Source organism: Xiphias gladius, chromosome 17 (genome assembly GCF_016859285.1).
Source record: "Xiphias gladius isolate SHS-SW01 ecotype Sanya breed wild chromosome 17, ASM1685928v1, whole genome shotgun sequence".
Taxonomy (NCBI): domain Eukaryota; kingdom Metazoa; phylum Chordata; class Actinopteri; order Istiophoriformes; family Xiphiidae; genus Xiphias; species Xiphias gladius.
In genome coordinates, this window is record NC_053416.1 from 26,814 (window position 1) to 54,586 (window position 27,773).

Sequence of the window (27,773 nt, forward strand, 5' to 3'; positions counted from 1 at the left end):
CTGGTGGTTTCCATTCGTCGTTTGTGTGGAATGAATTCAGACTGAGGAGGAGAAGAGGAGTGAAAGAAAGCAGAGAAAAACACAAGAAGAAGAGGGAGAGCAGCATCAGAAGGTCTGAACAAACTAAAAATCTTTTCTTTTTTCACCTATTCCTTATTTCAGTCAGTGTCTGATGAGATTCTGCTGATTCGACTTGTTTTGGAGACTTCACATCATTTACTGCAGTAAAACTATTAGTACCACTGTGTACAAGTACTCTGTTTGGAGTACTGCATCACTGCATTCAGAATGTAACTTTGGTAGAAGTATAATCAGTGACATTCACGTGAAGTATCGAAAGTACAAATACTGGTAATACAGAATGATTCTCATCGTCAGTCCTTATCACATCACTGATTCTGAGTCATGGATGCTTCAGCAGCTTTTTACCGGGAGCTGCTCCAAGTGGAGCTGATACTTATTATACATTTGTCTATTTCATCTCTAATAAAAGCATCCTATTTTATCAGCTGGTCGGGTTTCGACTCTGTAAAGTAACTGCAGCTGTCGGATAAATGTCTTCTGTTTAGAAATGTTTTTTCATACATAGGTTGAATACATTTAAAGATGTAAATACATAAAAAAAATACAGTCTGATGATGAAAAATGCTCTGCACATCAAATTTCCATCAATGGGCTGAAAAGTGTTTTCCTGAATCTGACTCGTTCAGTGGGATGTAAAGGTTTTCTGAAAGTAAACCGTGGTTGGGACAGTAAATTTGTCTTTCCCTCGTGTATCTGTTTAGAAGATCACATATACATTGTTTATAATGAGTCAGCAAAACCTAGTTTAAAAATTCATTCATGGACATTGAGCACTAGGCTCAGAATTAAAAAACTGTGATTTTTCTATTGTTTTGCCCAAGCAAACCAAGATATGTTAAAATTTTCATTACATTACTTGTGGTGATAAAATCACAGGGAACAGTTGATACATTATCCTGCTGACAGCTTGACTTATAACCTCACTTCTATCAAACACAGGACTTTGCTCATGAGAACCTTCACTTTCAGTGTTTTTTACTAAAAACCTTATGTTTGTGTTTGTCTCTATCTTAAGGTCAAAGGTCACTGACATCAGCCTGTGATTGACAGCTGGCAATCACCTGATCGGAACCGATCAGGAGACAGAAAACAACCTTCGCCATGGAGGAGTGACGGACAGGTGAGACACCTTTTGATCAGGTGAGTGTGTATCAGAGCTGCTGTTTGTTGTGACATTATAAGCTTCATTTTGGCTAAACAAACAAATATTTCATCATGCCACTGTTCAGGTAAAGGTAATTACACTCAGACCTTACAAGCCTTGACACAATGTCACATTGATGGTTGTTACATTTCCTTTTTTATTATTATTAAATATTATTGAACCTGTTTTGCAGAAATAACAAACACGGTGTTCACACTATTTAGTTAAGTAATGTAATGATTGTGAAGGTGTGGAGTGGTTGGCAGAGAGCCTGAGATATTCCCCAGAGTAACAAGGCAGATGGTGCGTAGGGAAATTCAAGTAACTCAAAGTGGAAACATGTTCAGGTGAACTCATTTATCATTCACCATGTATCAGATGCTAAGTTTATAAACCACAACTGCATCATAAAGTTTCATATGAAGCCAGTGTGTAGGATATCATATTCAACATTACTGTGATGAATAGATGAGACAGTGCTGGTGTTAACTTGTTTCAGAAGACTTAATTTATTCAGGTGTTTATTCAGGATGAGGATGAAACAAAGCAGCTGTGTATAAAAACAAAGAGACATTTAATCCATATGAAACGTAGCATCAAACTGACATCAATAGTGTTTGTGATACTACTACATCTGTGATAGTACTACCCTGGCTTGTATAGTAATCTGATGTGAAATTAGGCTATTGAGAACACCCTGCTACATTGCATTCATGTGTTGTCGCATTTGGCTGCACCCCTGGGTGAAACTCCAGGACTGATCTTAGTCCCAGTCTATCCTTGACTGATGCTGGTTCTGAGGATTCAAAGAGAAGCTGCAGGTAATCGTGTCCTCAAAAAACTTATGTCAGATTGCCAAAAGAGAAAGCAAGAAAGGAGAAACAAAAACTCAAAACAACTACAAACAAAAATCCTCTGAAAAGACAAAGTATACACCTTACTAGCATGTTAAAAAATGACTCCAATGAAGTCCTCTTTAGTTCTTCAGTATTTTTTCCTCAGTCTTTTTCGTCACCCTGTCTAATACCCTGAGCACAGTATCAACAAAACAAACAAGTGAGATTTTGTTCCATAATCTTAGCAGAGGACTAATTAGTAAAAACCAATCAGATGTTTGTAAGAAAGAGACTATAAATCTCCTGAAGACTTTACAAAAACGTGGAAGTGGAGACAAAAGAATAAAATCTTCATTAAAAAAAAAAGCAACAACTTTTTACATTTGAGGATAAAACTGAAGAAGTGTATTAGTGTACTGTCAAGATCTCACACACACACACACACACACACACACACACACACACACACACACACACACACACACACACACACACACATACACACACACACACAAAAACACAAACACACATACTTACACACAGACTAAGTACAGTTGGTCTCTTACATCCAGAATGAAGAGAGAAAGTGTGATTTCCATGATTCTGTTTGCTGAGCTCTCATTGGCTGTTCACAGCGTCTTCCTTACGGCTCAAGTATGAAAAGTCTGTACATGAAGCACGCTGACGTGGTGCTGTGGTTTGACCTCTGTCACCACATCAGGAGAAACAGACGTCCTGTGTCCACATGTCAGGTCTCTTAAGCAGCAGCAGCTTCAGCACGCTGGCTCCTCAGGTCAGCACGTCCCGACTCTGTCTATCTGCCTGTCTCTTCGATGTGACATTTGCAGCACACGGACAGATGTCAAGGTTACCACACTACAGACAAATTACTACAGTACAGATAAATTAATATAGAAAGATTACTACAGTACAGACATTACTACAGTACAGACAGATTTCTACAGTACTGACAGGTAACCACAGAAAGATTTCTATGATACAGGCAGATCACCACAGACAGATTACTACAGGTCAGACATATTACTACAGACAGTTTATTACAGTACCGACAGATTACTACAATACAGACAGATTACGACACACAGGTTACTACAGTACAATTAGATTACTACAGACAGATAGTTAACCACAGAAAGATTTCTATGATACAGACAGATTACTACATGACAGACAGTTGACTACAGATTACTACAGTATAGACGGGGGACGCTTTCACATATTGTACCACACATCACAGGGAACACACTGATTGTTAATAGGTCTCTTTTCTTACTTAAATCAATTTCGGGAGCTTGAGGGGAGCGTGAAAGGGGGGGGCAATGGGTCTGTGAACAGTTGACCATCCTGTGATGTCAGCAAATACATCACAACATGACTGCAGATCATTGACATTATCAGTTACATCATTGTGTCCTGCAGGACTGACTGACCTCGGAGCAGATTTAACAGTAGAGCTGTGCTGAGCAGTGATTGGCTGTGACAATACTCCTCGCTGCTTCCAACAGGAAATACTTCACTGTTTATTTTTCTCCTTTGGTGGTCAACTCACATTCCTCCCGCGCACACGGCCAAGATCCCCGGGGACACATTCTGATTGGATGACTGGACTCGAACTTCTTTTTCTCTAAAACATGAAGGGGAAAAAAATCCCCTATTCCCCCTTTGAAAGCACACACACTCTTTCTCTCTTTCTCTCTCAGAGGAATGTGTTTTCAGATCTGTTTGAACCATCAAAGTTCAGAAACGACTTAAATGATTTAACAGACGTTGACTGTTTCTGTTTAACTGACTCAGACTTCAGTGCAGAGCTGCAACAAGTACTCACAGCTTTTACTGCAGTAAAAGTACTAATAGCACAGTGTCCTTTGGTACAAGTTAAAGTCCTGCATTAAAAAGTTTACCTGAATAAAGGTACAAAAGTATTATTGTCAGAATATCCTTAAAGTACCAAAAGTAAAAGTACTTATTATATTGCATTATTGTGTTATAATTATTGATGCATTAACCCTGTCAGTTTTAATGACTTTATTACTGCTGGTTGGTTTAATCTGTAATAATACATCAGGATTTATTTCTGGATTATATTTCTATTCATAATCTCACTCAACTCAAAATTAATCAATAGCTGTAGTTCTGGTCTAATATTGAGAGGTTGTAGAGTAAAAGTACACAGTAAAATAAAATCGAAATACTCGAGTAAAGTACAAGTACCTAAAAATTGTACAATACTTGATTAAATATACTTAGTTACTTTCCACCACTGTTTTACAGACAGAAACAGTGAGTTAGACTGTTATCTGTGTTGTTAATGGTCAGGGTCAACGGCCATGATGGCGTCCATCAGAGGGCAAACAGGAAGTCTGAACCTGCTTCACTTTCTGTTAGGTAGGTAACAAACAAAACATCAGTAAGAGTTTACGGGTGGACTCATACCTGTCTGTCTATTTACCTGTCTGTATGTACTGTATGTCTACATGCAGGTGTGTTCCTGGTTCGTCCCGAAGGGGGCATCTGTCTGGAGCTGCTGCCGTCAGCCTCTGAAGTTATCCTGAACTCAAACTCGAACTTCACTGTGGTCAGTAACACCTGCAGATGTACTCAGATATCTGTCTATCTCCTCAGGTGTGTTCAGGGTGGAGTCACGTATCTGTCTGTCTCCTCAGGTGTGTTGGGGGTGGAGTCAAGTGACATGGCGGTTACCTCAGGGCTCTGAGATAGATAGGGTTGTTGTGGAGAATCGTGGGTCCAGCAGCGTCCTGCAGCTCTTTAATGTCACCTGGAGGAATTCGGGGAGATACACCTGTGAGGAAGCTTCAGCCTTTCAGAGCAGAGAGATTGACATCTTCATACCTGGACAAGGTGAAAATATTCATTATTTATTGATTCATATCTGGCCTAGCTGTGAGACCTGTTTGTCCTGATACGTACACCTCCCCCACCTCGTACTCAGGTCCAGATGAATGGTTCGTCCCATTGGGGCCAGCTGTGGTGATGAAGGAGGCAGAGGAAGATACCATCCCCTGCGTGGTGTCCGACCCACGGCTCAATGTCTCACTGTATGAACGTCCCGGCAGGATGCCGGTTACTGGGACGACATATGAGCCAGGCCGCGGCTTCACAGGTCGTCTGAATGACACGTCATACGTGTGCTTGGCCACCCACGGAGACGAGGAGAGGGAGTCCAAGGTTTACTACGTCTTCAGCATTTTAGGTGAGTTAATTAGATAAAATTTGAATCTATAAGGGCTAGGTTGGATTGAGTTAGTCTAATTTGGATTTTTAGGAGTTCACTCTCTACTAAATATTGGGAGTAGAGATTAGATTTGATTAGATAATTGTCACTTGGATTAGGATTAGATTAGATTGGATGTCATTATATTAGTATTGGTTTACACTGGATTGGTTTGATTACATTAGAGTTGGATTCGATTCGATTCGATTTAAAAATTAGATTTGATTATTTAGATCAAATTAGAGACAGGTTATATCAGAATAGATTAGGATTAGATCAGAGTAGAGAAAGTAATAGTAGAACTACTATATAAAACTAGGTTTTATTATTCTAAAACAAGAATTAGATTAGATTAGTGATTAGCGGGTGATTAGGTTATACAAATTAGATTTTGAGATTAGTATTGGATTAGATTAGAATTTAGACTAACTCAGATTAGCATTAAAGAGTTTTATGAAAATATAACAAATTAAATAGATTACATTATTGTCTGACCATTTTACCTGTCTGTGTCCCTCTGTACCTGTCTGTCTCTCTGCCTGTCTGTCTCTCAGTTCCTACGGTGATGGAGGTTGATCTGACGGTGTCCCGCAGTGTGTTGAAACAGGGGGAGGTTCTCACTGTAAACTGCACTGTCAAAGACACTGAGATGGTCTTCTTCTCCTGGGACTTCCCCCGCAGACAGGTACCTGTCTACCTGTTTGTCTGAACTATCGTGTAGTCAAACTGCTTTCCTTTATGGGCTCTTATTAAATTTGCTAATCTGAAACATTTCTCTTGTGTTGGTTCAGGAAGTCGAGCCGCTGACAGACTTTCTTCCAAATCGGATCCGGTCCCTCATTAACATCTCCAGGGCAACGGTGGCAGATTCTGGTAGGTCACAGGATGAAGTCTGCTGCCGCCTGAAGTTCTGCATTGAGGGAACAAAAGTCTAATGATTGTGTGTTCTAATCAGCACCTCTTTAGTAAAAAGCAAACTAAGTAGTGACAGTTATCAGTTGCTATGGTAACGTTTAGTCAGGGTTTGCTTGTTTCGTATCGGGGTTACTGTGGTGATTTGATGAGGTTGTGTGTGTGTGTTATGTGCTTCCTGTAGGTGTGTATGTGTGTGCAGTAGAGGAGACGATGCAGGGAAAAACTGTGACGAAAAACATCACAGTGACAGTACTGGGTCAGTGCACACACACATGCACTAAAACACACAGGTAAACACACATACTGGGGCCTTTACTACAAAGCAAGTTCAATATACCCAAGACATCTTTTCGTTGTCTGGCTTCACTAAGTCTGACAACTGCAATCATGCTAAGCAGTCACACGGCGGTGGTTATCAACTCGGTGTGTCAACCCAGGTTTTCCCATGTTCACATAAAATTGGTGGTATTTGCAGCATATGACCAATCACAAACATGGACATGTCTACTGGCAGCTGAGCAGCATATTTTAAAAATGGAATTGACAGCAAATAAAAAATAATATAAAAACATAACTCAAAGTGGTAAGTAGGCTTACTTTCATATCTTATAATATAATATCTTATAGTACAAGGTTTCAGTGCTTCAGTCATTCTATGTTGTAGGATAAAATTGGTAAACAAAAGCACAATGAAATGGCTCTGATGTTGCTTGCAGCCAACAGGAAGGAAAATGAAATGAAGACAGGAGGGGGCGTCCTGCACAGGAGTACGGTCCTGCTGAGAAGCTGGCCCTCTGCAGTAATTAGGGTTGCTCATAAAAAAAATTGTCAGGCCAAGCCAAAGCAGTTTGCCGGTCTCTGAAGATTCTTGCCCCAGTAAGAGACCTGTCATGGTTGCAGCTGAAAGAATGAGCCTAAAATTGTCATACACCTCATAAGAATACATCTAGGTAATCCATTAATTTAATGGAATACACACATGTAATTATAGTCAGATCTGCTTGTGTCCTCATGATGGGCAGTGATATTATGCGCTTATTAACTTACACATTCACACAGTACGGATTTTTTTGCCAGCTATTCTTCCTAAATTTGGCAGCTGCAGTTGTTGCTTTTAGCCTGGATTATGTGTTTAACTTCGTTGTATTTGTCTAATATGATTGCTTACTCTTTGTCTGTAAAATATGCCGCTCTGCTGCCAGTAGACTTGTCCATGTCTGTGATTGGTCATGTGCTGCAAACACCGCCGCTTTCAGGTGAACACACTCGAGAAAACCTGGTTTGATTTACCAAGTTTTTGAGCACGGTCATGTGACCGCTTAGCGTGAATACGGTTGTTAGGCTCAGTGAAGCCAGATAACGAAAAGATATCCTGGGTATGTTAAACTTGCTTTGTAGTATAGGCCCCAGTCCTCTGGTAAGCACACACAGGTAAACACACATACAGGTAAACACACACACAAACAGGTAAACATACAAGTAAACACTCACAGGTAAACAGTCACAGGTAATCATTCACACGCAAACACACACTGGTAAACTATCAGGTAAAGTGTCTCTCTCTGCAGATCGAGGGTACGTCTACCTGTGGCCCTCAGGTGAGACCAACGTGTCGTCTCTCCTCCACCACACAGTGGAGTTCAGTGTGGAAGTCGACGCCCACCCCGCCCCCACCATCCTCTGGACCAAAGACAACCAGACTGTTGCCACGGAAACTACCTCTATTACCACCACACATCTGACAGGTAGCAGGTAGGTCAGAGGTCAAGGTAGGTACTACTACAAAGGACAAGTACAGTTTGCACTGATTGATTGATTCATTTGCAGGTATGTGAGCACACTGACACTGGTTCGAGTCCAGATGGATCAGACAGGAAGTTACACAGCAACCGTTTCCAATGAAGACGACGTTGACGAGGTCATCTTCAACCTAGAGGTCAAAGGTCAGAGTGTGTTTTGTGTGTTTACCTGTGTTTGTATTTACCTGCACGTGTGTGTGTTTATGGGGGGTGAAAAGGGTTATGAAGGACAAGATACATGTATATACAATTTGACTATTCACTAAAAGTCCCACATGATTAGTGATTAGTGATCAGTACAACTCAGCAATGCTAACACAGAGGTATGCGTGTGTACATACGTCTGAGTGATCACCCTGCAACTGCACGTCCACACGCACATGTGACTCTTAACAATCAGGGTTCATCTAAACTTTCATTTTCAGGTGATTTAATAAAAGTAAACATGGTGAACGGCTGTGCATAACGGCACTGCGCTCTGACATGCCACTTTCAGAGGCTGCGGATTGAACAACATAACAGTCCTGCTGCCTTCAGATGCTGCAGGGGATTGAATGAACTGAAGGAGAAGCTTTTCATATAGTATCAGACAGTAGATACTGGAAGAATCAGCCAAATTCATTCATAGATCAATGCAGACTGATTTACTGACTTTCCTGCATTAACCATATTAAATGTTTCTCTCTGTGCCAATTTTGTTTATTTATATTTTAAGCATCAATTTGTTGTTGCAGCATGCCTGCAGTAAGTAGTTAGTTTGAAACACAGGCACCAGATATACTAGCCTACTGTATCATAAGCTTATGTCATGAACACAAGAACAAAGGGATTTTATGAGTAAAATAATACATATACAAATAAGTTATTTTCTGTTTGTCTTAAAAGGAGAACAAACGCTAATTTGGGACCAACACAATAGTAGCCAATTGATCAGGTTGTCCATTTCATGTCCTTTTATGCTCTTTTCTGTCAGTAGGTGGTAGTATGTAGCTGCAGTTCCCCTGGGGACGGGGGGTGCTCTTTACAATTTTTCCCAGCAGTGTTCCAGCATAATCTATTAATCTGAGACTGTAATTTGGACCCGTAACCCCTATTTTTACACTCACTATCAACAGCACCACAGCTGCAGTCATTTAAGATCCCTGGCACCATTATCTCCAAGGATCTCCAATGGGACATCAACAGAAGCTCCATAACCAAGAGGGCCTAACAGAAGAGGCAGCTGAACAAGAGTTAACACTGGCAATGTTGATCCAGTTCCATACTGCTATCATTGAGTCCATCATCACATCCGCTCAGCCAAGAAGATCATCTTATGCAAACTTTCCCCCATTGATAAACTGCACTCCACCAGGGCCAAGCAGCGTGCAGGCTAGATCATCTCCAACCCATCCTTCCTTGGACACAAACTCTTTGAACTTCTTCCCTCAAGCAAAAGACTGAGATCGATAAAAACCTCCACAAGCAGAAACAGGAACTACAAACATCATGCATACACAGAAATTAAAATAAAGCTACATAAATGATGAAAACAGATGAAGAACAATAATGACTCATAATAGGCTGTTAATGTGTCCACATTTAGATAAACAGCGGGTTTTCTTGGTTCTTCTTGATTGGATAGTCTAGATGAAGGCTGACCATTAAGAGTCACACTTTGTGCACACACATGCATCTGCAAGGCTGAGTTGTACTAATCGCACACAGACGCACGTACATACACACATGGGACTTTTAGTAAATAATCACAGCACATGTATGTGCGTCTTGTCCTTCATGATCCTTTAAACCCCACACACATGCGTGTGTTTGTGTGTGTGTGTGTGTGTGTGTGGGTGTGTGGGTGTGTGTGTGTGTGTGTTTGCAGCTCCCCCCAGGATCACATCTCTGTCGGAGGTCGGCAGTAAGGCGGTGCTGTGTGTCAGCGAAGGAGCTCCACCCCCCTCTGTCACTTGGTACACCTGTCACAGCACACACAGGTAAAAACACACACAGATAAAGGCACAAATGTAAATACACACACACGCACACATATGTTGCCATAGGAACAGTGTCTCTTCCAGGTGCAGTAATCTGACAGGCAGATGGAGGAGCCTATCAGCAGCCTCGGAGGGCGTGTCTCTGCAGGACAACATCACTGAGGTGGAGGAAAGAGGAGTAACCCAGGTAACCAATGATGTCATCATAGGGACATCATCAGAGGGGAGGAGAGATAATAAATTGTAATGATGTGAAAATGACTGACAGCTCTGTGTATATGTATGTCTGTGTGTGTGTCTCACCTGTGTAGGTACGCAGCCTGTTGACTTTACAGGCTCTTAGCTCTCTGTCAGCTGTTCGCTGTGAAGCCAAAAACTCTGCAGGACGACGAGCCAGAGACCTCCGAGTACTGTCCACCTGTACGTGCTGATACTGCAGTACTACTGTAGTATTACTGACCTCTGAGTACTAGCCACCTGTATATAATGATACTGCAGTACTACTGTAGTACCATAGTATAATAACACTGTCTGTGTCAGTGTCAAATCCCTGTTAAATCATACAAAGAAAAAAAGCATTCTGTCACTAAAAAAAGCAAACCAAAGAAAGAAGCTATCCCACACCGTCAAAAATATCATAATCCATAAAGTTCACCGCCTCGCCAAATAATCAGACAAGCGACGCTGACCTATCATCACAAAATTTGAGCACTTTCAGCAAAAAGAACAGATCCAAGGAACTGGAAAATACCTTAGAGTAAAGGATTAAACTTTTACCAAGCTGATATACCAATAACCCCAGTGAACAAAAAAAATGATATACAAAATGTCAATTTGAAACCCCACTTAAAAGTATCATACACAAAAAAAAAACACAGTTCCTTATCCAGCATCTCAAAATTGAAAATTTTCAATACAGTAAAAAGCAAGTAAATATCTGCCAAATCTGCTACAATGCAAAAAAAAGAGCAGCACGTATCCCACCCATATTTAGTTCTACGGTACTATTGACCACAATCCACAGGATATGACTAATGCCTTTAAAATTTTTCACAGCAACCTATACTCCTTGGATCACGAACTCAACCAATCAGAAATAGATGCCTTTCTAAACAACTTAGACTTGCCAATACTACCTAGAGAGCAAGCAAACATTTTAGAAGCACCCCTAACCGCTGAAGAAGTCCAAGCCCTGAATAATATGGCAAATAATAAATCACCTGGAAAAGATGGACTTCCGTTTGAATTCTGTTGTCACTTCCGGGATATTTTATCATCATTATTTTACAGCATAACCTCAGAAATTAAAGTCACCATACCCATGCTCGTGAATACTGCTGTCATGACACTTCTATTAAAATCGAAGACCCAACCCTCCCTTCCAGGTACATCCTCTCTCACTAATCAACACCGACCTAAATATTTTTAACAAAACCCTAGCAACCAGAACAGAGACAGTCACCATTGCACCAACCCAACCTGACCAGACAGGATTAATCAAAAACAGAAATGCTTCAGATTACATCCATATACTTCTTAACGTAATCAATGTATCACAAAAAAAAAAAAAAAAAAAATCATACTTTTATCATTAGATGACAAAAAAGCATTTGATAAAGTAAACTGTACTTTTCTATTCGGTACCCTGTGCCAGTTTGGATGTAGAGAGTTGTTCATCCATTGGATGAGAAAACTGTACACTTCACCTAGGGCCACAGTACTCACAAATGGTGTCACCTCACCAAGCTTCACGCTTCATCAGGGAGCCATACAAGGATGCCCATTTGCCATCTTTATCAAACCACTTGCAGCAGCAATACGACAAAACAATAAAATTGAAGGACTTCAGGATGCCAATACACAATATAAAATGAGTCTTTATGCAGATGATTTATTATTATACTTACAGAACCCTTATGTATCACTAAGGGAAACTGTCAACATCATTAACAAATTCTCCACGATCTCACACTACACAATAAAGTGGAACAAATCAACTATACTACCACTGTCTGAAGATGCTTGGGATTCCGCTGCCCAAGATTACCCCCTCCCACTTCAATTTGGAAACATAATATATTTAGGCATTAACAGTTCTCCTAGGCTGTCAGAGCTCTCCAATCTCAATTATACCCTTTTGCTAAAAAAATATAAGATGAACTGAAAGTAGTGACTTTTGATGTCTTTTCATTTGCCAAACTTTTTTGACCTGTGATGCTGAGGCTTTTTCAGATTGAATAAATCTGCTACATTGTCAAATTAGGGCTGATTCAGGCGATTCTTACTGAGGGGATATGAGTTGGAAAGAAAACGGTCTAATTGAGATTGAATTGTTTGATGTTTGATTGGTTTCTGGTGGTCCTCCTTGACGTTGTTTGTCCATCTATAATGCTGTTTTAATATAGTTCAGTTTATTGGGTTCTGCTGCATAAAGGTCTGTTATTGTCTGTCTAAAGTAGAGTGCAACTTTACTATGATCAGATAAGGGTGTTAGGGGGCTATATGTGAATGCTCTCAGACAAAAGGAGTCTAGGTCTGTAATGCAATATTCTACTGTGGTGTTGCCAAGAGGAGAGCTTTAGTAACCAAAAGATTCCCCTTGAAGCCGACCGTTAATATGTACAGACCCAATGTTTCACATAGCTGATTTAGCTGTAGAAGTCTAAGTCCATTTTTGTTGGCAGTTTTGTCAAAGTTGTTCCTGTGGGGATGTGAAGGGAAGGGACTACTGTTTTGGCAAAATATATGTTTGTCTCCCTGTGGGTTAATATAATCTGGTTCTATTACTGTCCTGGCATTAAGGCCCCCACAAATCAGTACACTTTCCTGGGCCTGGTGGTGATCGAGCTCATCTTCAAGAATGGAGAGATTATTTTCTTTATAATAAGGGATTTCTGATGGGGCAACAGTATACAGTACAGTATGCTTTACACTTGAATATGTCTTTATCTGTGGCGACAACTTATTTTATTTTGAACCAAATTGAAAATTCGCCATTTTTGATTGAATCTATTGAGTTTACGCAGTTTGCCTTGTACCAAATCAGCATTCCTCCTGAATCCCTGCCCTGGGTTATTCCTTTCAGTTTGGTGGATGGGAACAATGCTGTATTTGACTAAGGTCCAATCAATAAAGCCTCTTTGAATTTGATATTAACTAACACTTTTATACATCATGACTCTTTTTTTACTGTATGAAAGCAAAAACAAATAATCTCTTTCTCTCTGTCTCTCTCTATCTCCGTCTCTCTCTCAATCCTCTCTCTGCCTGTGTCTCTCTCTCTATGCTTGTCTCTCTCTCCGCCTGTCTCCAGCTCTCCTGTCTCAGGTTGTAGTATTAGCGGCAGTTTTGGTTCTGGTCATCATCACCGTCTTCTTCCTCATCATCCTCATCCTACTTTGGAGAAAAGTCAGTATTCAGAACAATAACACTATTAACTGCAGTTTAGTAGTAGAGTAGTACAACTGCAGTAACGGTTTTATATATGTTTCTCACTCTTGTGACATGAAGCAGCAGTATTTTCTGTTTGCCATGACAACTGAGATTCTGACTGTAATAGAGAACTGAAAACATTTAAACATTTTAATTCTTTTATTTTGTGACCTGAGTTCTCATTGTCTCTTTCTCTTCGTTAGAAACCTCGTTATGAATTTCGTTGGAAGGTGATCGAGTCTGTGAGTGCTGATGGACAGCAGTACACCTACCTCAACCCTGCCCACCTGCCCTACAACTCCACCTGGGAAATACCACGAGACAACGTAGTACTAGGTAATACCATGAGACAACATAATACTAGATAACACCACAAGACTATATAGTATTCTATTCAATTCAATTTTATTTACATAGTGGCAAATCATAACAGAAGTTATCTCAGGTAACTTTTCATATAGAGCAGGTCTAGACCATACTCTTTACAGTATTATTATAATTATAAGCCCTATTATTATAAAATAACAATTATAATAATAGGGATAATAATAAAACTAATAATATTAATCAGACTAAATTTTACAATAATTATGATAATAATAATAACAATAATAATAATAATAACAATAGCAGAAATACCTGCAGAAAGCAACAGGAGGAGAAAGGAGAGAGAAAGGAGAGAGACGAGAAAGCACAAAACTATGCGAGAGAGAAGAAGCCAAGTTAGTAACGAACATTGATTGGATATGAATATGTACACATGGAGAGGCAGAGGAGGAGAGAGGACCTCGGTGTATCATGGGAAATCCTCTGGCAGGCCTGTAGCAGCATAACTAGGGGTTGGTTCAGACAAGCCTAAGCCAGACCTAACTATGAGCCTTATCAAAAAGGAAGGTTTTAAGCCTACTCTTAAACGTGGGGTGGGCGTCTACCCAAACTGGGAGAAGGTTCCACAATAGGGGACCCTGATAAATGACGGCTCTGCCTCCCATTCCACTTTTCGGAGACCCTAGGAACCACAAGCCAGCCTGCATTCTGTTCGAGTGGGTTAATAGGGTATTATCAGCTCCTTAAGATATGATGGTGCCTGACTATTAAGGGCTTTGTAGGTGAGGAGGAGGATTTTAAATTAAATAAAGGGAGCCAATGCAATAATGCTAACACAGGGAAAATGTGATTTGTTTTCCTAGTTCCTGTCAGTATTTGTGCTGCAGCATTCTGGATCAGCTGGAGAGTATTTAGAGACTTGTTGGGACATCCTGATAAGGAATTACAATAATCCATCCTAGAAGTAACAAAAGCATGGACTACTTTTTTTCTGCATCTTTTTGAGACCGGATTTGCCTGATTTTTACAATGTTATTTAGGTGAATATAGGCAGTCCTTTAAGTTTGTTTTATGTGGGAGTTTAAGGACATATCCTGATCAAAGAGAAACTCAGAGATTCCTAATGGTGGTGATGGAAGCCGGGGCAGTGCCATGTAACATTAGATAATGTCTTTCTGGGGTGTTTGGGGCAAATAGGAGAAAATTGCTGGTCATCCAGGTCTTTATGTCCTTAAAGCAGGCTTGAAGTTCAGCCACCTGATTGGTTTCATCAGGCTTCATTGACAAGTACAGTTGGGTATCATCTGCATAACAATGGTAGTTCATGGAGAGTTTCCTAATAATATTGCCTAAAGGAAGCATATATAAGGTGAATGGAACTGGTCCAAGCACAAAACCTTGTGGAACTCCATGAATTTTTGTATATGGGGGAATTATGGTTAATGTCTATAAACTGAAATCGATCTGATAAACAGGACTTAAACCAGCTTGGAGCGGTTCCTTTAATGCCAATTAAATGTTACGGTCTCTGTAATAGGTTGTAATGGTCAGTAGTGTCAAATGCAGCACTAAGATCTAACAAGACAATACAGAGACTAGTCCTTTGTCCCATGCAATTAGAAGATCATTTGTAACGTTCACCAGAGTTGTCTCTGTGCTACTCTAAATCCGGACTGAAAATCCTCAAATAAATTATTATTATGTAGAAAGTCAAACAACTGATTGGCAACAGCTTTCTCAAGGCTCCTAGAGAGAAAAGGAAGGTTAGATAAGGGTCTATAGTTGGCTAAAACACCTGGATCAAGAGTAAGCTTTTTAAGAATAGGTTTAATTACAGCTACTTACAGGACTGTGGTAGATAGCCAGTTAATAAAGAGAGATTGATTGGTCCAAGCAATCTTTTCATGGGAACTTTCAACAAACGGTCCAAAGAAGTGTTGATGCAAGTGAAGGAGGCCATAATTAGGCTGAAAAAACAAAACAAATCTATCAGATAGATGGCAGAAATTTAGGAGTGGCCAAACCAACAATTTGGTACATTCTTAAAAAGAAGGAATACACTGGTGAGCTCAGCAACACCAAAACGTCTGGAAGACCATGGAAGACAACTAAAGTGGATGATCACAGAATTCTTTCCTTGATGGAGAAAAACCCTTCCCAACATCTAGCCCGGTCAAGAACAGTCTCAAGGAGGTAGGCCTATCATTGTTAAAGTCGACAATAACAAGACACCTTAATGAATTTAAGTACAGAGGATTTACTACAAGGTGCAAACCACTGGTAAGATTCAAGAATGGAAAGGACAGATTAGACTCTGCCAGAAAATTTCTAGAAAAGCCTGCCCAAACCAGGATTAACTTGTACCAGAATGATAGGTAGAAAAGAGTATGTAGAAGGGAAAGGAACGGCTCATGATTGAAAGCCACCACATCATCTGTGAAACATGGTAAAGATGGTATTATGGCATGGGCATGTATGGCTGCCAATGGAACTGGGTCACTGGTGTTTATTGATTATGTGACTGCTGATAGAAGTAGCAGGGTGAATTCTGAAGTGTATACGGCTATACTATCTGCTGAGATTCAGCCAAATGCTGCAAAACTGATAGGATGGTGCTTCACAGTACAGACAGATAATGATCCAAAACATACTGCGGAAGCAACCCAGGAGCTTTGCGAGGCCTAGAAATGAAATATTGTTCGAAAGTCAAGTCAGTCACCTGATTTCAACCAAACTGAGCATTCTTTTCACTTACTGAAGACAAAACTGAGGCAGAAAGACCAACAAACAAGCAGCAAATGAAGGCGGCTGCAGTAAAGGCCTGGCAAAGAATCTCAAGGAAAGGAACTCAGCATTTGGTGATGTCCATGGGTTCCAGACTTCATTCAGTCATTGACTGCAAAAGATTTTGATCCAGGATTTTTGTTTTCTTCTCTTCTCTCAGTGTGTGTTCCCACAGGCCCTGAAAGCTGCCATCAATACACTCTTAAAAAAGAACAGTCTAGACACATCACTAATGAACAATTATAGGCCCATATCAAATCTCCCGTTTTTAAGTAAAATCATTGAACAAACTATTTTTCAACAGTTGAACAACTTCTTGGCCCTAAACAATTGTATTGATGTCTTCCAGACTACTACAGAGACTGGTCTTGTGAAGGTCACCGACATCCACTTAAACACAGATAGTGGCAGAATTTCAGTCTCAGTATTACTGGATCTCAGTGCTGCATTCGAAACAGTCAACCACAGCATTTTAGTAGACCGACCGGAAAACTGGGTGGGACTTTCTGGCACAGTACTAAACTGGTTTGAATCCTACTTAACGGACAGGGACTACTTTGTGTCTATAGGTAATTATATATCTGAGCTGACAAAAATGACATGAAGAGTTCCCCAAGGCGCCATTCTGGGCCCTCTTCTGTTCAACATCTACATGCTCCCACTAGCTCAGATTATGGAAAACAACAAAATATGTTATCATAGTTGATGACACACAGCAGATGACACTCATTTACAAAACCAATTCACCAGGGGACAATGATACCATACAAGCTCTGAGTAAGTGCGTTGAACAAATCAACAATTGGATTTGCCAGAATTTTCTTTAGTTAAACAAAGATAAAACTGAAGTAATTGTTTTTGGAGACAACAAAGAACGATTAAAAGTCAGTGCTCGGCTTCAATTGATAACGTTGAAAACCACAAACCAAGCCAGAAATCTTGGTGTTGTCATGGACTCAGACCTGAATTTTGACAGCCACATCAAGAATATTACAAAGTCAGCCTACAATCACCTTAAGAATATATCAAAGATTAAAAGATTTATGTCTCCGTAGGATTTGGAAAAAACTTGTCCATGCATCTATCTTCAGTCAACTCAACTACTGTAATGGTCCTCACTAAGACCAAGAAAGTGGATCATATCACTCCAGTTCTCAGACATATACACTGGCTTCCTCTATGTCAAAGAATTGATTTCAAAATACTGCTGTTGGTTTATAAAGCACCGAATGGTTCAAGGCCAAAATACATTTCTGATCTGCTGCTATGTTGTGAACCATCCATATCCCTCAGGTTATCTGGAATAGGTCTGCTTTCTTTCCCCAGTGTCAAAACTAAACATGAAGAAGCAGCATTCAGTTTTTATTTTCCACATATCTGGAAAAAACTCCTACAGAACTGTATGTCTGGTACAATACCCAGTTTTATAAATCAATTCTGAAACTTTTCTATTTGCCACCGGCTTTTATTTAATCCAATAATTACTAATTTCTTACATTGCACTGCAACTTTTACTCGTGTAGTTTTCTTTTATTTTTTATTTTCTATTGAACTGTTTCTAATATATATCTTAATGTTTTTTTGTATTGTCTTGTGTTGTTTTTACATTTTGTGTTGATGCCTTTCATGTTTTATGTTTTATGTAAAGCACCTTGAATTACCGTGTTAATTAAACTAATCCTGATTTAATCCTAATTGAGTTTTCTATAATTCTAATAATTCTAATTTAATCCCAAATTAACAACTAATTTTAAATGAGCCCTGAGTTAATCCAAATTTAATCCTAATGCCTCTATCTCGCTCTGTTTTTTTCTTTTTTATAACTAACAGTGTGATTCATGATGTTATGTTGTACAAGACTTTGCTCTTTCAAAATTAAATCGCTCAGTGACGTTTGGTTTTGTTAGCTGCGAGATGTTACAATGATAAAAGCATCAAACTTTCAGTGTTACTAAAACAGCAACACATTTAAATCTGCTCAGTCTGTCAGCAGCTGTCTCATCCCCCTCCTTGTCTGTCTCTCTGTCTCCAGGTCAGGTGCTGGGTTCAGGTGCATTTGGTCGTGTCGTCGAGGCGAATATCTCTGGTCTGATTCACTCTCATTCTACAACTAAAGCAGCTGTGAAGATGGTCAAACGTATGTACCTGTCTGTCTGTAACTGCCTGTCCCTAAGTCTCTGACTGTCTTTCTGTAACTGTCTGTCAGTCTGTTGGTCTGTCAGTTGTCTTACTTTGTTAAATCAGATTTCCAGCTGGAAACATCTGCAATCTGTCTGTACTTACCACACTGACACTTACTGTAGTTTGGGACAAGTTATAACCTGTCAGAGTTTTTGAATCACAAACTTAATTAAGTTTTCCAATTATATTTCCCCCTAGTGTTTTTTTCAAACCATCCCTGTCTGACAGTGATTTATATATTTTTATTATGTTTTATTTACATGACTGCATCATTAATTGCATCAACTAATCTACTTCTGGTTTTCTTCTTGTTAAGGAGTTTTTAATTTCAGTGTTTGAGAAAGCTGATGAATTCTCTCCCTTGAAAGATGATCAGCTGTTTTGTCTGGCAGAGTCTGTCGTCTCTGAGCAGGACTTCCTTACCTGATGGAAGCTGTCGGTACAAAGACTACCCCCATGTTGGAGATTTACTCTCCACTGTTTAAATGTGAGATGCTGAATATTGAGCACTGAAGAGAACCATCCAGTCAGTTTTTCAGTTTTTTCAACTGACTTCTCCAGACATCACAACAAAGTAACTGATGTTGTAAAAGTCAGTCAAAAGATCTCCCTCCAGGACAAAGGCAGCATCTTACGTACAGTGAACCTGTCTGACTGATTAGTGAAAGTTGGATTTCAGGCCAGATATCAAGAAAAACACAATGTTTTGTATGTTTCTCTGTGTATGTTCAGCGAGCAGCGTTGCAGTTCAGTCTTTGATGTCAGAGTTGAAGGTTTTGGTTCATCTTGGTCCTCACCTGAATGTCGTCAACCTGCTGGGAGCCTGCACGAGAGGAGGTACACTCTGTAATCCTGATTTAATCCTGATTTAACTCTAAAATTATCCTGATTTAATCCTAAACTCAATTCAATTCAATTTAATTTATATAGCGTCAAATCATAACAGAAGTTATCTCAGGGCCCTTTTCATATAAAGCAGGTCTAGACCGTACAATTTATAAACTAAGCCTAAATAATTTTACACTAATAAAAAAAAACCAATTCTAATTTAATCCTAAACTAATCCAAGTGTAATCCTAATCTAATCTCTAAACTAACCCTGACTTGATCCTGATTTAATTCTAAACTAATCCTGACTTAATCCTAAATAAACTTTCATCTAACCATCCCACTCTGTATCTCTGATTTATGATGTCAGATAAAAATCCTGCTGCTGCCCTTTGCTCACACTTTGTTGTTTCCGAATAAAAGCCTTTTATGATGTTTAGCTCTGGTTGATTCAGATCAGACCAGTTTGTGAGGTGACCAGACAGGCAGGGGACATGTTTATTGCCTTAGCCTTTAAGAATTATAGAAGAATTTTTATTCTTTAACTCACAACATCATTGGTGCCAGTTTCAGTCAAGTGCTGACTGAAAGACTTTGAAAGTCTTACAGTTACTGTCCTATTTACACCAAAAGATATTTATGTCCAAGGCTGTTGTCATGGCGACGTGATGATGTACGTCAATACACAACTGACCTCAAACCGAGTGTACAGATTACACGATTAACTGATTCTCCACTTGTAGAAATCCAAGTCTGGATCAACTGATCACATTATTCATTGAATCTCACGGGAACAGCTCAGGATGAGATGATGACAGGTCACATGATGGATTTTGTAGCTGATTTTATAGCTGTGAAGCTCACTGAATGTATAGGGCATTTTACCTGACTGTCTGTAACCTGTCTATCTGTCTGTTGTCTGTCTGTTTGTCCCTGTCTGTCTGTAAACTCTGTTTGTCCCTGTCTGTCTTTAAACTTTTCTGCTATCTGTCTGTTATCTGTCTGTCTGTCCAGGCCCTGTCTATCTGATCACTGAGTTCTGTCGTCATGGAGACCTGGTGAACTACCTGCAGAGGAACAAACACACCTTCCTACAGAGTGACACACACACCAAAAGGTCAACACACAAATACACACAAAAGATATGAATCAAACCTCTCTCTTTCTCTGTTTATGTTAAGTGTTAGTGTCTCTTGCCCTGCAGTGACAGTGATGGAGGTTATATGGACATGAATAAAGAGGAGAGCGCTCAGTATGTCGCCATGCAGAAGCTCAACTATGCCATCACCGAAGCCACGGTGTATGAGACACCATACACACCACCAGGTGACGGAAAAATGACGACATGCTCCACCTGTCTTCTGTCTGTTATGCACATAGTGGACTGTATACATGTACTTCATCTGCATCATGTGTATACAGCCATATGTTTAATGTGTTCATTTAAACTGAATAATGTCAACATGTTATGGAAGCTCATTTCTGCCAGGAAAAAAAAAAAAAACTAATTTGGGTTGATCTTAGTTTATGCCTTTAAGTCACAAAATAATAAACAGTAATAAAATTATAAATAAAACAACAACAAAATAATAAGTACATGTCAAAAACAGATGAAAGCATTGACTGAAAAGGTTTCAGCTGAAGTCAGAGTTTATTACACACAGTGTTAATGAAAAAAAGATTAATATATGATATAAATATGACTTCAGGTGAGTAAGTCATGATAATGTAGCCAATATTATCACTAACTTTCATTATTGGGAGTTGATAAATAAATGGTTTCTTGGTATTTCTTATAGTCATACAGTGTTAGCTTAATGATTTTATAATGACTTAAATTAAAATCATGACGGGCAGTACAGTCTCATGATTATTATGTCATAAATCTGAAATTATTATTACTTAGAAAGTAGATATTTATTTTGTATTTCTTAATTCTGAGTTTGGAAAATGTCTAACTTCAAATTATGAGTTGAGATCTCAGCTGTAACTTTGTTTGAAATTTATCATAAAACAAGGTCAAAACTGACTCTTTATTAAAACATTATAAGTGATCACCATGACATTCAGTTTACTGTAGAAGTAAGAATATATTATTTTACTATAAGATAAATAAGATACAGTCACAGTTTTCATTTAACATACACTTTTATGAATATTATGATAAGTTTTTCAAAATGAAAAGTAGTCACATTTTTGTCGTCTTTTCTCTTAATCGTGACATTTTAAATTAGAGTTCTGCATCCCTCTCCTCTCTTTCCTTGCAGTATTGATTTTCAATGATCGATGTTTGATTAAATCAAACAGTACTGATAATGAGTATTGATAAGCAGATTCAGTGATCTGACTCATCCTGTGTGTCTCCTTCAGACCAGCAGGAGGCATCCCCTCTCCTCTTAAGTGACTCTCCGCTCCTCAGCCTCAATGACCTCCTAAGCTTCTCCTACCAGATCTCTCAGGCCATGGACTTCTTCTCCTCCAGAAATGTACGATCCCATTGAACCCACTGATAAAGTAACTGATATATAAACTTTGTATTGCCTTTTACTATGTTATGCTGTGTCGACATGTTGTGTTGTATGTTACCATGCTGTTTTATGTTGACATGTTGTGTTGTGTGCTGACATTTTGGATCACATGTTCAGATGTCCTTTGGTGTCCTTCAGTGTGTCAACAGAGACCTGGCAGCGAGGAACGTCCTGGTCTGTGAGGGGAAGCTGGTCAAGATCTGTGACTTTGGTTTGGCCCGAGACCTGATGAAAGATCAGGACTACATCACCAGGGAAAACGTCAGTCAACGAGTTTAATTCACTTTATTAACCATGAATGATTAACACAAGCTCACGGTGTTCATCAGCAGCTGTTTCTTTGTGTTGTTGTTCAGAGCTTCCTGCCGGTCAAGTGGCTGTCTCCAGAGAGTATCTTCCAGAACATTTACAACTCTCAGAGCGACGTCTGGTCATACGGAATCTTACTGTGGGAGATATTCTCTCTGGGTAAACCAGTCTGACCAGTATATATCTACACACACCAGTCGAAACTACTCTGAATCTACATTAACTGTCCAGTATAAATCAGGGGTTCCTGATCAGGGGCCCAGGACCCCGACTAGAAGTCACCAGGCAATTAAGAGGAAAAGCAAAGCAAAACAGATATTTGATACTCCAAATAACGTTCCGGTCACGCTTTGTGTAAATTACTTGATATTTCCCCCGAGGTGTATTTCAATAAAACAAAGAAAACACTCTCTCTCTGGTTGAACTGGTCTCAACTGATAAACAAATACAACCTGAGATGAGAGGTGCCGAGCCAAAAGGGTTGGAAACACCAGTCTACATCAACACACACCAGTTTGCCCAGTCTGCATCTACATCGCTGCAGTATTTGTGTGTATTTTGTCCCAGGTGGAAGCCCGTACCCCGACCTCCCCATGACCCAGGACTTTTACTCTGCTCTGAAGAGAGGATACAGGATGACCCGACCTGAACACGCTCCACATGACATGTATGAGAGACACCTCAACACACATGTATGGCTCAACATGCCAACAACATGTATAACAAACAACACATCTGTCTGTTTGCTGTCTGTAGCTTTGAGCTTATGAAACAGTGCTGGGAGGAGAAACCTCAGTCCAGACCTTCTTTCTCCTCGCTGGTCACCTCTGTAGGAAGCTTGTTGACAGACGACTACAACAAGGTACAAACAACTTTATTACCTTTAATCTGACTTTAAATCTCTGTGAGAGAGACACAGATTGAAACTGTCTAAAACTCATAATACAAAATGCAGAACAGAAAATCTCATTAGTGTATCCTCAACTATTGTATCTATGTATCTATTTTCTTAATACAAAATAATCTGTGCTGCATTTTCTCTTCTCAGACTGTTTAATATGAATAGTCTTTTAAACTGAATGCACTTTCGGTGCACTGCACCTCCTTTCAGTGTTTCAACCATTTCAAATCCTTCAACTGTAAATTTTCACCTTTTTCTTTTCAGTAAACTTCATCTTTTCCAGTTGAACTCATGAATTTGTTTCAGTTTTGGTGATGGAGGATAATTAATTCCTCTTCAGTCTGATGTTTTTGTCCTGCTCGCTCCCCTGTTTCTTTTACAGATACAGGTAATACAGTCTGTTTCAGGGTCAGTAAATGTTGTTGCTGTTGTTATTGTTGTGCATCAGCGTTACCTCCAGCTGACAGACAACTTCCTGAAAGGTGAAAATCCAGCTGTTGTTCGATCCAGACTGAGTTTATCCAGAGCTGCATTGCATCAGACAGAGGGACAGACAGACACACACGGTAACACACAAAACGCGCAAGTTAACACAACAAAACAACACGATCTCTGTGGTTGATACCAAGGATGCTAAACTCAAACCCTGCACTCTTTTCCTTTACAGGAAGCTCCGCCCCTCAGGGGAATATTCACCTGTCGGAGGCGGAGCCAGATGAGGCAGGCCCCTCCCATGGTACTTACATCATCCCCATCGCTGATGTCACCATAGAATCGAGCAGCGGCACTGTGCTGGACGCAGTCAGGTACGAGTATCGCTCTGACACTAAATCTTTTATTGGGCTGACCGGCGGAGAGAAGCAGCTCTGTATTTAGAAAAATGTTTATATCACAGACAGGACTTTATTAATCTTCCCTGTTTTTAATCTTTATTTCATCTTCTCAGAAATAATTTTCTGACTCATTAATTTCAGCTGTTTCTACTATTTGGTCACTACTGACAATGGAAGTGTCCCTTCAAATTAAATGTCTTCCTGCTGCATAAACCTTTACTTTCCTGACAGGCTTTTAATGTGAAGTAAAAACGGTGAGGAGTGTGCACATCGAGTTGGATTCAGGTGCAGAACGAAAATCGGCAACAAATGAAAACGAGAGTGGGTAATATATAAATTGAGTAATAATTGAAGAAAAAGAAAAGTCAAAACACTGGCTCATGTCATGTCAGTCATGTCACCTGCACACATCCGACCAATCACAGCGTGAAGTGAGTGTGACCATCAAATTGTTGGTTTCAGAAATTTACAGAAAATAGTTGACGCAGTCCCTCGCCCATCTGACTTCGGAAAGGTGTGGGGGGAGAGGTTTTCTGCTGCTATCCAACAATATAAAACCCCCACGAACTTTCCAAAATGTCTGAACCTGTGTGTCAAGTGTGCGGATTGGTTGGTATAACTCCTGACAGCACAAACAAGTGTAAACATAATGTACAAGTATAAAGGAAACCACTGATGCATCTGAGACACCACAGTGCACGTTCACCTCCAAACAGCTGGACATAATTTCATCATGTTGAACAACTGACCTGTGTCTGACAGGCTCTACTGAGCAGTTAGAGCTTGAAATCAGCACCTTACTGAACTCACCATTTAAGAGATTACATCAGTGATAACAAAGATGATGGTGATGATGGTGACGATCATGATGAAGATGGTGATGATAAGGATGATAGTGGTGATGGTGGTGATGATGATGATCATGGGGATGATGATAGTGATGAAGCTGAGATGGTGATGATGATAGTGATGATGGTCTGTTTCCTCTGCAGCCCACACCCTCACCTCTCAGATCTTACCCCCGACTCCACCTCTCAGGATGCACCAGGACAACAGGAAGTGGCATCATCGGAGGGTAAACAGAAAGCAGTGGAACCACCTGCTTCAGCCTGCAGTCGTGAGGAAGAGGAGGAGAGCTGCCTGTGAAGGTTCCAGATACATGACAGACAGAGCAGATCTTTTCATCAACCCACTAGTCCTGCCAAATTCTTCCTGACAGACGGAGCAGAGGGTTCATATAATGCCTGCGTCTGTTGACCCATTCATTCATAAAAACATCATCACTTCATGTACAGGTAACCATGGCTTATTTTCCCCTCAGTACTGACTGTAAGGCTGCCAGAAGAAACATGCTTTAGCCTTGTTAAAACTACGTTCGACTCCACAAACAGGAAACAGATGTTATTCCTGTTTAAATGAAAGTATCTATATTATGAAACGGTTGACTGTACAGCAGGTCCTGGATCAGATTTACAACTTTATAATCCTTCATTTATCCTCTGTATAACTCTGAATTAACCTGAAGTGTTTGTGTATATCTGTGTTTTCTGCTTTGTGTTTATTGAAATTACTTTTAGATTTTTTTTTACACAAAATGTTCTGATTCAGAACTAAAGCTCGCTATTAAAATATATTAATAAACAAAGTCCAGCAGTTAATCTGAGTTTGTTTCAGATGTTTTAAATCAAACTGCAGCCCAGTAAGTTTAAAGGTTTTCATCAGTGAATTTGAACTTTATAGAGGGTTTATAGACTGTAAATAATGACTTTATTATTATGATTTATTACACATACACAGTCCTGATAAAGTAGCATGTTAAAACTCTTAATTATTAAAATCTAAAGATGTTTTGTTTTCTTTAATAATTGCTTATCATGAAACATAATGTCAGAAAGAAACATACAGCATTTTCCAAGTTATGAAAACCCTTTGACTGATCGGACTGTTTAACCAAAATCATTTATTATCCGCTTATTAACATTAATAACTTCTGACATAATGGATTATTAGAAAGAGATGAATCAATGAGTATTGATTAATGGATTATCTATATTTCTAACTATATTGATTACCACTAATCAATCACTGATGTCTAATACACCATTATTAAATGATTTACTAGCATTAATAATCTGCTATCTAATAATCTTTGGTTCTTAACTTAAAAACCTGAGCCTAAATTATATTAAATGCTTAATAATGAACCATCATTATTAAAAAACAAAAAAATCAAATGTAGTGAACAACTCTGAGATGCACCATCTCGTTTTGATGACATAAAAACATGGACGTTAAAAGACAATGAATAGAAATAATAATAACAAAACTGTATTTAATAACATAAGCAAATACAAACAGTCCCAACATCAAATGAACATCGTTGTGTCACTGAGTTTATCTGTAAACTACAAGCAATTTGTTGAGAATAAAGACAGTAATGAAAGAAGGTAATTCCAGTCCAGAATGAGAAATCCAGTTCTCATACTGGACTGGATTCTGAGTTCAGCAAGTTGTTTCTGCCTGTTGGAGATTTAAATTTGAGTTGAAGCTCATATCAGAGTTAACAGACTAAAACACCTACTGCTGTCTGAGGCTCCTGATCCAGGGGTGTCAGGTGTGAATGATGCTGTAGGTGTGAACCTGGGTTTACCTGCTCTCAGGGGAGAATAGTTTTTGTTAGCTTTTTTGCTTTTCTCATAAAAAAAACGATGTGTGTTTCACTTGGTTGCAAACCTGACTAATGACACAAGATCTGACTTATATCAACTCAAAAGTAAAGAGCTTCACTATAAAAGACAAAAAACAGACATGAAATATAGACATAAGGAAGTATATTTTAAAACATAAAAAGATTCAAAATAAAAATAAAAAACTAAACAAAAATAGGTCTGAGCAGCATATTAAAAAGGTCCACAGATCTTCAGTCAGAACAATTTATAAGTGGTGTCCTCACTTAGCCCAGCCCCCCTGTCAGACTACGCCCCGCCAGTCTGACCCCGCCCCTCTGCCTGTAGTTTTCTCCTACTTCCTGTTGTGTTGTGAAACAAAGAGAAGTTCAGAAATGTGCTGAATATTAGAAAAGCTTCGTCCATCTGTCTCTGTTTCCTGAAACCGTGAGTCAGTGGACTAAAAGTTCTTCCTCATTTTTTCAAGTTTCTCTTAAAGTGTTGATCATCTGAGTTTATTTCATCCATTAAATCATAGACATCCCACCCAGAGCTCATAAGCAGATTCATCTACATGTCAACGTCAACAGCTCTGTCAGTTCAGTGAAAACTTTAATCATCATTTTACTGAAGTACCAGTACCAGTACCACAAGTTAAAAATACCTCATTACAAGCAAAAGTCCTTCATTCAAAGTACACAAGTATCATCAGCTAGATGTACCTGAAGTATCAAAAGTAAAAGTACTCGCCCCCTGTGACTGATACTAATGATATTATTACTTTTGATAAATACTAATATTATTATCTATTTTATTATCAGATAATTTTACTGTTGGAGCTGCTCCAGGTGGAGCTGCTTTTCAATTACTTTATATACAGTTAGACAGTTTAGTCCACTGGTTCCCAACCTAGGGATCGGGCCCCTCCAGAGGGTCACTGGATACATCACTTTTAAAATATCTCTAATCTAATC

At 39.3% G+C, this 27,773-nt stretch overlaps 1 protein-coding gene across 1 annotated transcript; it reads left to right on the forward strand.

The window, feature by feature from the left end:
* On the forward strand, positions 1-25,935 carry LOC120802843 (platelet-derived growth factor receptor beta-like). Its single transcript, XM_040151013.1, has 28 exons — positions 1-112; positions 1,100-1,224; positions 4,402-4,470; positions 4,566-4,660; positions 4,749-4,944; positions 5,036-5,296; positions 5,872-6,002; positions 6,109-6,190; positions 6,414-6,488; positions 7,801-7,984; positions 8,060-8,175; positions 9,899-10,010; positions 10,095-10,197; positions 10,322-10,430; positions 13,324-13,418; positions 13,646-13,778; positions 18,586-18,690; positions 19,467-19,571; positions 20,577-20,679; positions 20,767-20,888; positions 21,933-22,048; positions 22,229-22,351; positions 22,447-22,558; positions 22,967-23,066; positions 23,156-23,261; positions 23,749-23,866; positions 23,968-24,106; positions 25,126-25,935. Exons 3-28 carry the CDS (start codon positions 4,413-4,415, stop codon positions 25,277-25,279), a joined length of 3,153 nt encoding a protein of 1,050 aa, XP_040006947.1. The 5' UTR covers positions 1-112; positions 1,100-1,224; positions 4,402-4,412; the 3' UTR covers positions 25,280-25,935.
* Positions 25,936-27,773: the final 1,838 nt, after the last annotated feature.

Bases quoted from the DNA above. Each gene is read 5' to 3' on its own strand.
- LOC120802843 (XM_040151013.1), top strand. From the start codon at position 4,413: ATGATGGCGTCCATCAGAGGGCAAACAGGAAGTCTGAACCTGCTTCAC. The intron at 10,011-10,094 runs GTAAAAACACAC...TGTCTCTTCCAG, and splicing joins ACCTGTCACAGCACACACAG to GTGCAGTAATCTGACAGGCA. The intron at 13,779-18,585 runs GTAATACCATGA...CTCTGTCTCCAG, and splicing joins ACGAGACAACGTAGTACTAG to GTCAGGTGCTGGGTTCAGGT.